The following is a 15,362-nucleotide window of genomic DNA, read 5'->3' on the forward strand; positions in this document are numbered from 1 at the left end:
GGTAGTTTATTCAATAAATGGTTATGGGACAATTGGTCAGATAAATGCAAAAAAATGAAACCAGACCACCTTCTTATACCATATACAAGAATAAGTTCAAAATGCATCAAAGACTTAAAAGCTAGAGCCCAAACCATAAAAATTATAGAAGAAAACATAGGCAGAAAAATCTTAGATATAACTCATAGCAATATTTTATCGGGTATATCTCCCCATGCAAGAGAAACAAAAGAAAAAATAAACAAACATCATCAAACTAAATGTTTGATGGGACTACATCAAACTAAAAAGTTTTTGCACAGCAAAGGAAATCATCAACAAAATAAAAAGACAACTGCAGAAAGGGAGAACATATTCTCCCTTTACATCTGATAAAGGGTTAATATCTAAAATTTATAAAGAACTTACAAAACTCAACACCAAAAACACAGACAACCCAATTAAAAAATAGGCAAAGGACCTGAATAGACACTCCTCCAAAGAGGACATACAGATGGTCAACTAGATATATGACAAGATGCCCAACATCACTAATCATCACCACAATGAGATACCATCTCACACCTGTCAGAATGGCTATCACCAATAAATCAACAAACAAGGGCTGGCAAGATATGGAGAAAGGGGAATCCTCTGCACTATTGGTGGGAATGCAGCCTGGTCCAGCCACTGTTGGAAGCACTATAGAGATACCTAAAAAAATTAATAATAGATCTGCCTTTTGACCCAGCAAATATGTCTGAAAGAGCCTAAAACATGAATTCAAAGGAACATAAGCACCTCTATGTTCATTGCAGCATTATTTACCATTGCCAAGTTATGGAAGCAGCTCAAGTGTCCATCAACAGATGAGTGGATAAAGCAACTATGGGACATTTACACAGTGCAATACTACTCAGCCGTAAAAAAGAAGAAAGTTTTACCCATTATGACAGTATGGCTGGACCTAGAGGGTATTATGCTGAGTGAAATAAGCTAGTCAGAGTATGGCAAATACCATATAACTTCACTCATATGTGAAATCTAATGGAAAAATTGAACTAACAAGAAAAATGGGAATGGAATCATAAATCGGGAGCAGGATGACAGCTAGGGTGGGGGGGTAGGGGGTGGAGGGCTTGAGCAAATAGGTAAAAGGACTCATATACATGGACAACAGTGTGGTGATTGTAGGGGTTGGGGTATAAGGAGACTGAATGGTAAAAGATAAAAACAAAACAAAAAAATCATTAAAAATGCAAAGTGAGGGTACTATACCAGGCCTTTATTACAAAGTATTATAGGGCTTGAATTAGATGATCAAATTATCCAGCAATCTCCAGGCAAAGAGTAATACAAAGTATGTATAATATTTTAAAAGATTTTACTTATTTATTTTTAGAGAGAGAGGAAGGGAGGGAGAAAGAAAGGGAAAGAAACATCATTGTTCATGCATGCACATTCCAGTCCACTGTCCTTGACTGCTAGATTACATCAAAGTCACACAAACAGTTCTTGTTATATTAACGATGACTGAACTTTCTCTGGACAAATGTTGTATAGACAAATTCAGAACACTAAAATACTATAATCGTGATGCATATATAAGTTTCAACTTTGATATAAAAGTTAATAGATAAAAGTATAACCAACTATAAAAATATATTAATGGATATACAATATGAGATGATGTAACTTGTGACATCAATAATAAAATGTGAGGCAGCAGGGAGATGCAAAAATGTAGAGTATTTGTATGTGATATTGTCAGCTTAAAATAGATTTTTAAAAAGATTTTATTTATATATTTTTAGAGAGGGAAGGGAGGGAGAAAGAGAGAGAGAGAGAGAAACATCAATGTGCAGTTGCTGGGGCCATGGCCTGCAACCCAGGCATGTGCCCTGACTGGGAATCGAACCTGCGACACTTTGGTTCACAGTCCGCACTCAATCCACTGAGCTACACCAGCCAGGAAGAATAGATTTTTATAACAATATAATGTTTAATGTAAACCCCATGGCAACCACAAAGAAAATAGCTATATAAGACAGACAAATGAAAATGAGAAACAAATCAAAGACTGTCTCTACAAAAAAACAATGAAACACAAAGGAAGACCACAAGAGAGGAAAGAAGAAAAAAAGTCTGTAAGGCAGAAAACAATGAACAAAATGACATATTAAATCCTTCCCTGTCAGTAATTAGTTCAGATGTAAATGCATTAAATTTCCTAATAAGAAAACATAAAGTAGCTAAATGGATAAAAAAAAATTCAACCGTATATTGTCTATAAGACAGGTACTTTATAATTAAGGACACACACAGGCTAAAGGTAAAGTGATGGAAAAAGATACTCCATGAAAATGATAACCAAAAGAGAACAAAGAAGGTGATACTTGATCAGATAAAATAGGCTTTAAGTCAAAAACTGTCCAAAGAGATGAAGAAGGACATTATATAATGATAAGAAGGTCAACTCACCAGCAAGACATAACAACTATAAATATAAATATATACACTACAAAAATAAATTCAAGGTGGATAAAAGACTTAAATATAAAATGCGACACCATTAAAGTCCTAGAGGAGAACGTAGGTAGGAAAATCTCAGATATTCCACGCAGAAACTTTTTTACTGACTTGTCCCCTAGAGCAAGGGACATAAAGGAAAGAATAAACAAATGGGACCTCATCAAAATTAAAAGCTTCTGCACAGCTAAAGAAAACAGTATCAAAATTAAAAGAGAACCAACTGTATGGGAAAACATATTTGCCAATGATACCTCAGACAAGGGTTTAATCTCCAAAATATATAAAGAACTTACAAGACTGCACTCTAAGAAGACAAGGAATCCAATTAAAAAGTGGGCAAAGGACTTGAACAGACACTTCTCCAAGGAGGCCATACAGAAAATCCAAAGACACATGAAATGATGTTCAATATCGCTAGCTATCAGAGAGATGCAAATTAAAACCACAATGAGATACCACTTCACACCAGACAGAATGGCCATCATAAACAAAGCAACAAACAACAAGTGTTGGAGAGGTTGTGGAGAAAAGGGGACCCTAGTGCACTGTTGGTGGGACTGCAGACTGGTACAACCACTATGGAAAGCACTACGGAACTTCCTCAGAAAACTAAAAATGGATCTGCCTTTTGACCCTGCAATTCCACTGCTGGGACTCTATCCTAAGAATACTAAAACACCAATTCAAAAGAACCTATACATCCCAGTGTTCATAGCAGCACAATTTACAATAGCTAAGTGCTGGAAGCAACCAAGATGCCCATCAGTAAATGAATGGATCAAAAAACTATGGTACATTTACACAATGGAATTCTAAGCAGCAGAAAGAAAAAAGGAGCTCCTACCCTTTGCAACAGCTTGGATGGAGCTGGAAAGCATTATGCTAAGCGAAACAAGCCAGGCAGTGAAAGATAAATACCATATGATCTCACCTTTAACAGGTACCTAAACAACAAAACAAAGAAACAAGCAAAATATATCCAAAGACACTGAAATAGAGGACAGGCTGACAGTGACCATAGGGAAAAGAAGAGGGAATTTCCGGGGACATTGGGAAGGGTTCACGGGAACAAACTTAAAGGACACTTGGACAAAAACTAAGGGGAGGGTGGTAATGGGAGGGAAGTGGGGAGGGTTGGGTGGGTGGGCTGGATTGGGAGTAAAAGGGAGAAAACTGTATTTGAACAATGATTAAAATAAAATTAAAAAATATATATATACGCCTGACATGACAGCAGCCAAATATATGAAGCAAACACTGACAGAACTGAAGGGAGAAATATACAGTAACACAATAGTAGTGAGGGATTTCAATCCTTCACTTTTAATAATAGATAGAACATCCAGACAAAAGAGCAAAGAGGAAACAAAGGATTTGAACAACACTGTAGATCAATGAATCTAACAGATGTATGCAGAACATTCTACCACATAGCAGCAGACTATACATTTTCAAGCACAAGCAGAACATTCTCCAGGGGGGGAAAACATGTTAGGTCAAAAAACAAGTCTCAACATATTCGAGAAGACTGAAATTATACTATGTATATTTTCTAGCCACAATAGAATGAAACTAGAAATTATTGGTAGAAGGAAAGCTAGAAAATTCAAACATATGTGAAAAAAAGAAACTAAACAGCACTTTCTTGAATAATCACTGAGTCAAAAAACAAATCAAAAGAGAAATTAGAAGGTATCTTGAGAAAAACAAAAACTAAAACACAACATACCAAAACTTATGAGATACAGTAAAAGTAGGAGTACTAAGAAGGAAATCTATGGTAATAAAAATCTACATTAAAAAATAAAAATCTCAAATAAACAACTTAACTTTTCATGTCAAGGAACTATAAAAAGAATAAACTAAGCCCAAAGTTCGAAGAAAGATGAAAATAATTGAGACTAGAATGGAAATAAATAAAATAGAGAATAGTAAAACAATAGAAAAATTCAACAAAATTAAGAGTTGTTCTTTTAAAAGATCAACAAAACTGAAAAACCTCTGGCTACATTAACTAAGAAAAAAAGAAGATTCAAATTTAAAAAAACAGGAATGAAAGAGGAGATATTAAAACTGATACCACAGAAATACAAAGGATCATAAGAAACTGTAATAATTGTATACCAACATATTTGATAACCTAAAATAAATGGATAAATTCCTAGAATTCACAACCTAACAAGACTGACTCATGAAAAAATAGAAGATATGAACCTACCTGTAACTAGTAAAAATACTGAATCAGTAATCTAAAACCTCCCAACAAAGAAGAGCCCAGAACCAGATGTCTTCACTGGTGAATTCTACTAAATATTTAAAGAAGAATTATGCCAGTCCTTCTCAAACTCTTCCAAAAACTGAAAGGAAATAGTTCCAAACTATTTTTATGAGGCCGGCATCACCCAGATATCAAAGCCAAAAAAAGGACACTATAAAAAAAGAAAACTACAGGCCAATATTCCTGATGAATATAGGTATAAAAATCCTCCACAAAATATATCAAATTGAATTCAAAAGCATATCAAAAGGATCAAAAACTATCCTACACCATGAAAAGCATGAACGCATGAAAGTCACATAATTGTCTCAACAGATGCAGACAATGCATTTGTTAAAATTCAACATCCTTTCATGATAAAAAAAAACACTCACCAAAATAAGTATAGAAATAATTTACCTCAATATAAAAAAGGCCATATATGAAAAGCCACAGCTAGCAAACATACAAATCACTCCATGGTGAGAAATTGAAAGCTCCTCCTCTAAGGTCAGCAACAAGATAAGAAGGCACACTCTTGACACTTTTATTCAACATAGTATTAGAAAAGCTAGCCAGAGCACCAAAACTAATAAAATACTAAGAAATAAACGTAACCAAACAGGCAAAAGACTTAAATTTTTAAAACTACAAAACATTGCTAAAACAAAATTAAAAACAAATGAAAAGACATATCATGTTCATGGATTAGAAAACTTCATATTTTTAAAATGTCCATAACACACAAAGTGATGTACAGATTCCATGCAATTCCTATCCAAATCCCAATGACCAGTCACAGGAGGACAAATACTGCACAATTCCACCTTTAAGAACTAACAAAAGTAGTTGAACTCATAGAAACAGAAAATACAATGGTGGTTGTCAGTTGTGGGGAGAAGGAAACGGGGGCTTGCTGTTCAATGTGCATAGAGATGCAGTCATGCAACATGAAAAAGCCCTAGCTATCTACGGTACAAACGCTGTGCTTATATTTAGCAGTACTGTCCTGTGCACTGAAAGTACTTTAAAAGGGTATACCTCACACTGTGTTTTTTACCAAAATAACAAAATAGAAAACAAGATGTTCAACGTCACTAACTGTCAGAGAAATGCAAATTAAAGCCACAGTAAGATACCAGCTCATGCCTGTCAGAATAACTGACATCAATAAATGAACAAAGTACAAGTGTTGGTTCTTTGGAGACTGTGGAGAGGAGAGAACCCTCGAGCACTGTTGGTGGGAATGCTTATTGTACAGCCACTATGGAAAACAGTATGAAGCTTCCTCAAAAATATTAAAAATGGAACTTCCCTTATGACTCATCAATTCTATTTATGAGTGTGTGTCAGAAGAAACCCAAAACACTAATTGGAAAGAATATATGCACTTCTGTGTTCATTACAGCATTATTTACAATAGCCAAGGTATGGGAAAAACCCAATTGTCCACCAATAGACAAATGGATAAAAAAGTCATGGTACATACATACAATTAAATATTACTCAGCCATAAACAAGAATGGAGTGTTAGCATTTGTGACAACATAGATGGAACTACAGTGTATTATGTTCAGTGAAATAAGTCAGTCAGGCAAAGACAAATACAGTATGATTTCACTTATACATGGGATCTAAAGAACAAAACTAATGAACAAACAAAACTGAAAACCACTCATACAGAATACAGACTGATGGTTTCCAGCAGGGAGAGAGTTAGGGGACTAGGTAAAAAAGGTGAAGGGATTAAGAAGTACAAATTGGGAGTTACAGAATAGTCATGGGATGTAAAATACTGCATAGGGAATATTGGGAGTGGTTACTTGGTAAAGTATATGATTGTTTAACCACTATGTTGTATACCTGAAACTAATACAAAATGATATTGAATACATTATTGAATATTATAATTCATACTATTGAAGTAATATTGAATACTGTAATTTAAAATTTAAAAAATAAGAAAAAATAATAGTAAACAAAAGAAGAAAAAATAAGACTCTTAAATGAAGAAACCATTGCTCATCAACAAAAAGTGGACCTGAAATAATGTCATGCAGAATACCCCTCCACGGAAATAGCAGGTCAATGAAGATGAAATAATGCACCTGGGAACAAGGATATAAATATTATTTCATTCACTCTGGATCAACCACAGCAGAGCATAAAAGGAAACAGCATTAGGAAATGGTAATTTTATATGCTAAGAACCTCAGTGTAGAAGTTAACTATTTGTCATAAAAAAAGAAACTATTGCCCTGGGTGGTGTGGCTCAGTGGGTGAGTGCCAGCCTGCAAACCAAAGGGTCACCAGTTTGATTCTTGGTCAGGGCACATGTCTGGGTGATGGGCCAAGTCCCCAGTTGGGGGCATACAAGAGGCAACCAATCAATGTTTCTCTAACACAATGATGTTTCTCTCTCTCTCTTACTCCCTCCTTCCCTCTCTCCATCCCCTCTAATTAAATAAAATCTTTAAAAAAATAAAATAAAATTATGGCCCTGGCCAGTGTGAGAATCATCCCATAACCGAAAAGCTGAGGGTTTGGTCCCTAGTCCAGGCATTTATGGAAGGCCACCATCCATGTTTCTATCTCACATTGATGTTTTTCTCTCCCCCTTCCTCTCTCCCTTCCTCTCTCTGTGAAACCAATGAAAAAATGCCCTCAAGTAAAGATTTAAAAAATGAAATTATCAAATGATTCAAATATAAATTACATGATTTGAGGTTGTGGCAGTATAGCAATGCATTCGTCAATTAATCAACCCTATATGGTATAAAAAGTCAAGTACAAAATGTCTATATATTCCATAAGTATGGTTTCAAAAATTACACTCTAATAGGTAACTATTGTAAAACATATATGTGCACTAAATAGACAAAGACATTGCATTCTTTTTTAGTATGATGAAGAACAATTTGGTAGGATTTAAAATTTGATTTCTTTTTTTACAGATTGTACATTTAGCTGTAAAAACTTATACTGCCTTTAATCGCAGCTACTCTTTATGTGTCATTAGAATTTTTTAAATAGAATGGATTTTCCATAACATTTATCTACAGAAAAAAACTTAGGAAGCAAATACTGAACAGACATATATAATCAAATTTATATTTTAAGATAAAAATGAATGTTAAGTGAAATCTCATCATGACAAGTCTATTTTAATAATGAAATATACAAGTCTCTCCAGAAAAAGTCCAGCCATTATTGATATAATGAGAACAGTTTGCACCACATCTATATAACCTGGCAGCCAAGAAGAATAACTGGAACATGCATGCATGAACAATGACGACTTCACTGTACTAGTCCGTGGGGGTGGTAGATGCCTTTGAGCGAGCGTGTGTACAGTGTGGCTACACATTCAAAATGACTGAGTGAGTAGAGGGACGCATCTGCTTCAAATTTTGTGTGCAGCTTGAATGTTCCTCTGCAGAAACTATTCAGATGATTCAGAAGGCTGTAGCTACGGGCAACTGCTGCTTGGCAGCTTCGTCACAGAACATCCACTCATGCATCATGTCTCATTCACGGATTTTTAACAAAACATCAAATCACCCAGGTAACTCAGCCCCCACTACAGCCCAGATTTGGTGCCCTGCAACTTCTTGCTTTTCCCCAAACTAAAATCACATTTGAAAGGGAAGAGATTTCACACTGTCAATGAAATTCAGGAAAATAGAAGGGGGCAGCAGATGGCAATTGGGAGAACTGTGCAAGGTCCCAAGGTGCCTCCTTAAAGGGGGCTAAGGCATCATTATCCTATGTACAATGTTTCTTGTATCTTCTTTAATAAATGTCTCTATTTTTCATAATACATGGATGAATACTTTTTGAGCAGACCTCTTGCATGTATCCTCAAAACCAAAGATTCTGTTCACAAAATATCAAAAATCTAAATCTCTCTTGCCTGTTCAAAATAACAAAAGTCAACACGGTTTTACAGTTAGAGCCTCATAAAAAGAACAACTGTGATGATTATTTATACTTATTATAGGACCTTTTCAAAAGTTTGGTTAAAGAAAATGCTTAATTTCTTAAATAAACAATCTTAAAAACTTTAAAATATGTTTACCATATCCCCTAAACAAGTACTTTAAAAAATAGGGGAATTTTTCCTAAGCCACAATCATTTATAAATTTTTCTATCAAATGTAAACCAAAATCAGCTTTTGGAGTTTTTGATGGTAAACTGGAAAAAAAGCTTTTCCATTTTACATGAATATTATTTTTCTAGGTATGTGATACATTAAATGCCCATGATGCTAAAAATGAAAGATTCACAAATTACTCTCCCCTCCAAGTAATCTGAATGTAAGCATGTTAATGGTTGAAAAATTACACACACACACACACACACATATATATATATATATAATGTTATATAATAATATGAAATTGAGTATTAAATTATATGTACAATATTATCCTTACTTAGGCACATGAATAAACTCTCAGACAATCAAACTGAAAAAAAAGGCTGAAATAAAAAAGGTGAAAAACTCATTTATATGTTTATATATATTTTTATTCTTTATGTATCTTTATTTTCTACCATCTCTGCAATAGACATGTTGTACCTGAAAACTAAAACAAATATAACAGATATTGTATTTCCCAACTGTAAATTTTATAAATAATTGTTTCTAAAAACAAAACTTATCCAGAATAAATATAACACAAAACCTGTCTTCACCTCAATTCTAATATACTAAGTTACCTGACATTAAATATATCAATACCAGTGTGAATCAACAGGCTAAGCCAAAACATAAGAAAGTATGATTACTGTGTCCAAATTACATTAAGGCTTACCTTCACACAGTTTCTGCTTCATCACCTCCCTAATTCTGGATATCACAATGTAGTCTTCCACATAAAACACGTAAGTAGATGAAGGTTTGTTGGCAATAGCTCTAAGTTCTGCATCTTCTGTTTCTGAACCAACGCCGATGGCAAATAATATTATTTTATTATCTCTTGCAGCTTCTGCTGCATCTTTGACTTCATCTTGGGATTTACCATCCGTAAGTACTACTGCTATTTTAGTCAGAAATCGTGAGGACTTGGCGAAAAGGTAATCAAGTGCAAACTGTATAGCCTTGCCAGTCCGTGTGTTTCCTCCTAAGTAGTGTATGGAGTCCATCGCTGCCATCAAATTCTCTCCCGAGTCATGGCTTCCAAGTGGAATCTCCAGTACAGGATAGTCACTATACTGCACCACTCCAACCTGAATAAACTTTGGTCCTATGTCAAAGTTTTTTGTGATATTGACAAGCCACTTTTTTACTATTTCGAAGTTTTCTGGGCCAACACTGTATGAACCATCTAAGATGAAAACTAAATCTGTTGGAGCAGTACGACAACCTAAGTGAAAGAAAATATCATCAGAAAACATGTTATATAAAAAGCAAAAAGTAGAAAGTTTTAAATATATAATTTTTTAATTACCCAGATGGACCAAATTCTTTCACAATGCATTAGTATATCAAATCACTACAATGAATACTTTAAATATCATATAATTTACATGTCAGTTATACCCCAATAAATGTGAATTTTTTTAAAAGATCATAGTAACTATTTATAGCAGCTGTTAAGATACATTGTTTAGCTCATGAAAATTCTTTGTAAATGAGGGCTATTTTTTGTTGATATTTTTAATTATTCTATTTTTATAGATAATTTTTATAGATCTTATTTTATTTTTTATTTAATCTTTATTGTATTCCATTACCATTTAGTCCCCTTATGCCCCCACCCCCACAACCACCACACTGTGGTCCATGTCCATGAGTCCTGTTTCCTTTTTGCTCAGTCCCTCTACCCCCTAACCTCCCCTCCCCCTCAGCTGTCATCTGCTCTCCATCTATGAGTCTGTCTGTTTTGCTTATTAGTTGAGTTTGTTAATTATCTTATTTTTAAAATTAATGACTCAGCTTTAAAAGTAGGGAATAAAATATGTATGCTGTATATGAACATAATATCTACACATTTCTTTGTAGGTACAAGTATTACCTACCATAAAGCAGCATTTTATTCTATTTTTCCATTGAATAAATGAAAATAAATTTAAAAACACATGATGTTCAGCTATACATTAATATCATTGTTTTAAGTTATCAATGACGTATGTTTTATTTGATACTATCTAAAATATGTACAAATATATATAAGCCAATTAATAGGGAGAGAGACATTAAAATAAACTTTCTGCCAACTTCAGGACTCAAGCAGCCACTACAGATTCATATTCTTTAATATAGTTGATAAAAGTGAAATGAACCAAGATCACCAAAGCCATCACTCTTACACTACATGCAAAGCAAGTTTTTAAATGTCTGAACTCTCATCTTCAGTGAATAATGTGGTCAAACATCAGCTTGTGCTATGTGAATCTATATTCAAGGGCATGAAGCTATTTGTTTATCCTTAAAGATTCTTGTTTCAAGATACCAGGAAACAGTATGATCAGCACATCTTGTAGTTCTATTGGGTAAAAGACCAACTCTGGTGTAAGTTATACCTAGACAAGTTCTAAGCACTTATAGAAAGAAAGAAAAATTAAAAACTTCACTCTCTTTTCCACAGCACAAAACGTACCTTTAACTCTACTTTTTTCTTTTTCTTTTTTTCTTTTATATATATATATAGAATACCTACTCTATGTCTGATATCATGCTTGATACTGGCCTCAAAGATACATAAGATATCTCAGAAAGGTCATAGTCTAGTAAGACAGACAACTGGCTGGTTAGGGAAAGTACAAACCATTATGAAAACATTTAGGAGGCATTTGTAACCTACCTGTGGAAAGTCAAGAGAGGTTGTGTGGGAAAGCAACAGGCAACCTGAAATCTGAAAGGACAGCTTTGGCCAGGTAAAGAGGGGGACAGTTTAGTCAGAGGGAATAGTGCAAAGGTCCAGAGATGAGAGACAAACACAATCAAAAAGACAAACTAATTTGTTTGAATAGCTCCAATAGTTGGAATGGCCAACAAAGTACACAGGAAGGAACTCAAAACACCAAAACTACTATTGTTCATGGCCCATCTGATAAGGATCACATGCTTCTGGATTTGATGCGTTGGAAGAAAATGAGATGAGCCAAGGTCATACGTAGCAAATTTTAAGTCCTGTGTTTTTACTCATATTAAGTGGTCCCCTTTAAGTTGTGATTAAATGCCCACTTTAAAGTTATAATAAGGGTGATTTATATTCTGTATATAATTTAAATAAGATATTGTAATTGCAAGGAATGGTATTAGAAAAAAACTATTTAGTGCAAGCAGTATTAGAAATTTTATACCTCCTTAGTAGTAAATTATTAATCAATCTCCCTCTTTCCCTCTCTTCCACTTCCTCACTCCTCCCTCTCTCTCCTTTTCTTTCCATCCTGTTTCTTATCTTTGCCTACTTACATATCTGAGATGATGGTGACAAGGCTCACATGAAGAGTCTTCAATTTTACAGTTACCTCAATGTACCCATCACAGTAACCAACAAAAATAAACACTATTGTCAGGTAAACATATACAAGTCAAGCTGTTACTAGAAAAAAAAATAGTCTGCCAAAACATGGATTGGATTTGTCTCAAAAAATGTAAGCACGATTATGATGTTACTCTTAAGGTGCTCTGTGGCAGGTGGTGGTGTAGTGCAGAAGGGTGCTACTCCACAACCTCTGCCATGGTGACCACTGCCAGAGTTCAGGACAGGGACACCAGAATGAAATTTGGCCCAAAGGCAACTTTTCTAACCCAAGGGAATGTAGCTCTTCTGTTATTTTTGGACATTGGACTGGGGTTATGGGGTTGGATTTTTTTGTTTTGTTTTGTTTTGTTTTGTTTTGAGGTTTTGAAAGGACAGGAAAGTTGTGTTTGCAGAGCTCTTCAATGTTGCTCTTCCTAAATACTATGAGACTCACTATTGTCTGGACCTGCTAGTGTTTGTTTGATACTTGATTCTGTGGTTAACTGTTACAGGCTTATTCTTGGCCCTTCCTACCCCTTTCCAGAGCCATAGAGTACATATTTCATACCTGTAAGTTTAGCCAAGACCATGGGTACAAAAAGCAACCTGTTGCTGTTGATAAACACCAGACAAAATACCACTCCAAGAGACCTGCTCCTTAGGGAGATGAGTCACTGATGTCGTAGAAAAGGAATGGACTGAAGATCAAAAGCATAGTTTAAACATTAGTTACAGCTTTAACAAGCTGTATGATACTAGGTAAGGCTATTAAATTTCATGAATCTCTTTTCCCACTCAAAAACTGTGAAAAGAGTCTACCTTTTGGAGTATTGGGTGGATTAAACTATAAAAGAGTTCTGTAAATATTATTTTAATAAATTTTAAGCCAAGTTAAATCAACATGTCAAACCATCTGATTTAACTGTTATAGAAACAAAAATTAAATCATAGTAGGGCCCTTATAAGTTTTAAAATGTTAAAATAAGCTAACTCTTAAAAAGAAGTATGATATTTGCAACTGGTGACCTGGGTAGCAGAACTACATTAATTTATCCCTCCTTCTCTAATGAAAGTCTTCCTACAGGCAGTCAGAATAGTCACCATTTACTGAGATGTCACTGTGCTAGCCCATTTACATGCATTATCTCACTCACATTGCTTATCTCATTACCTCTATTAGATAACCTCATGGGATGCTCCTGATAACCACTCTAGGAGGTTGGTACTTTTTCTTTATCTTCTTATCAGGAAGCTCCTAAATGGCTGAACTCAATACCAGACTGTTTATTCTAAAGCCTGATGGGTTAACAGAATAAACAATTTCCATAGGATTGTCTCAAGATTACCTCTGATAGAAACTTTTCTTCTTAGTTAATGTGTAACAAAGCAATTCATTCATTTTAGGAAATTACATAATCAAAGACACTAAGAATGGATCCTTAATAAGCTCTCCACACTTGTTTTCTACAATCAATGTGTTGATAACAAAAAGGAGCAATACTAATAGTTCTTACTTGATCTTATTTCCTCATCCTCAGCTGATACAGAATTCTGGAGAAGCAGGACCAAAACTATCCAAAGAAATGTCATAAGGTAAGCCATGTTTCTGTTTTCCTTCTAATAATTTGGTTTTAGGATTCCTAAAAAAAAAAGGAAAAAAGAGGGTCAAATATATTAGAAAAATAAAGACAAATACCTATCCATTATAAGTTTAATTTTAAAAGTTTAATTTTAAAATTGCAATATCAAGTTTCAGTACAGTTAATTTTTACTACCCTTAAAATTAATTTGTGTATCTCAAATAGCCACATTATAAATATATTATGCAAGAGGACAATGAGTAGGAGCTGAAGAAGACCATGAAAGGTATTTTAATTCATAATTATCTTGAAAAATTCTAAACTTCTGTAAAACTTTGAGCTTTGTCCAAAATACTTACTAGAATTCCTTTTAGTATCTTCTCTAAAGCATTAGCACATTCTTATTATTATCTCAATGGTAGCAAACATTCTTCTTTTAACTGTGGATTTGCACTTTTAAAACACTCAAAGGATATCTGGTAAAAATATTTATATGATAAAGCTGAGTGATAGAGTTTAATTTTTTAATGGAGTATAAACTTTAAGATATATTTTACTTGATTTATAAATACTTTGTTACATGACTTTCATATATCTTTTAAGTACATCCAAGGACTTCACTTCTGGTTACACCATGGAAAATTACAAGACTTTCACTCCCAACAATAATAACACACCAGATTAATTATAAAATGATAGTGTTTTTAAACCCAGAAACAAGACAGGATTTAAAGAAATCTAAATGAACCAAATTCTAAAAGTTACTAATCCTTTCTAAGGTAGAAAATATTCAGAGCTGCTGTTATTCCTAGCAGAAAGGGAAGCCTCCTCAAGAAGAGAAATTTGCCAAAACATGAAAGAAACCAATCAAAGTTGGGGAGATGAATTAGAATCCTGAGAGGCCGCAGCCACAGAACAAATATGTCCCACCCAGCAATTCTTCCCCATGAATTTTGAATTCATAGAGGAGACAAGTAATACAAAGAAAGATGAGAGCAGTTTAACAGCCTAGAGAGATCCTACCCCCGACACTGTGCAGATACCCAGGGTCTCTCTCAAATACAAATCCTTGATTTGTGGAAGGCTGGAAGAGAAGCAACAGAACTGAGAAAAGTCCCTCCAAGGCACTCTATGCCTTTACCACAGTGGAGAGAGAGATCATGAAAAGCAGGAGGCCAAAGAAGGACAAGAGAAAAACAGTATTTAGAAACACAAAAAGCTGAAAGCCATACTGAAAAGCTGAAAGAAATCTCCCAAGGGTATCACAAAATAGAAGAAGAAGCAACAAAATCTGATTACTGATCAGGAGAAAACACTCAGTATAAGTAGATCCAGAGATGATCTAAATGTCAGATATATCAAACAAGGTTTATAAAACAGCTATAATAAATTTGCTAAAGATCTAATAAAGAAGATGGACAACGATGTGCAAAAATATGGAAAATTTTAGAGAGAAATGGAAACTAAAAAAGATACAAACTGAAAAGCTTATAATAAAAAAAATCAAAAAAGAATTTAGGCAATGGGCTTAACCAACT

At 34.3% G+C, this 15,362-nt stretch overlaps 1 protein-coding gene across 6 annotated transcripts in view; it reads right to left on the reverse strand.

Moving 5' to 3' along the window:
• Positions 1-15,362, reverse strand: part of COL21A1 (collagen type XXI alpha 1 chain) — a 174,898-nt gene that overhangs the window by 105,870 nt on the left and 53,666 nt on the right. For 5 of the 6 annotated variants that reach the window (XM_036024263.1, XM_036024260.1, XM_036024265.1 and 2 more), the window contains exons 2-3: positions 13,759-13,884; positions 9,587-10,138 (exon numbers count right to left, since the gene is read on the reverse strand). In XM_036024263.1, the coding sequence (XP_035880156.1) occupies positions 9,587-10,138; positions 13,759-13,846 (640 nt within the window). In that variant the 5' untranslated portion in view covers positions 13,847-13,884. Of the gene's footprint in view, positions 1-9,586; positions 10,139-13,758; positions 13,885-14,183; positions 14,301-15,362 lie in introns of all 6 variants that reach the window. The other variant, XM_036024259.1, reaches the window with a different exon arrangement.

The sequence above is a fragment of the Phyllostomus discolor genome, chromosome 4 (genome assembly GCF_004126475.2).
Source record: "Phyllostomus discolor isolate MPI-MPIP mPhyDis1 chromosome 4, mPhyDis1.pri.v3, whole genome shotgun sequence".
NCBI classification, from domain to species: domain Eukaryota; kingdom Metazoa; phylum Chordata; class Mammalia; order Chiroptera; family Phyllostomidae; genus Phyllostomus; species Phyllostomus discolor.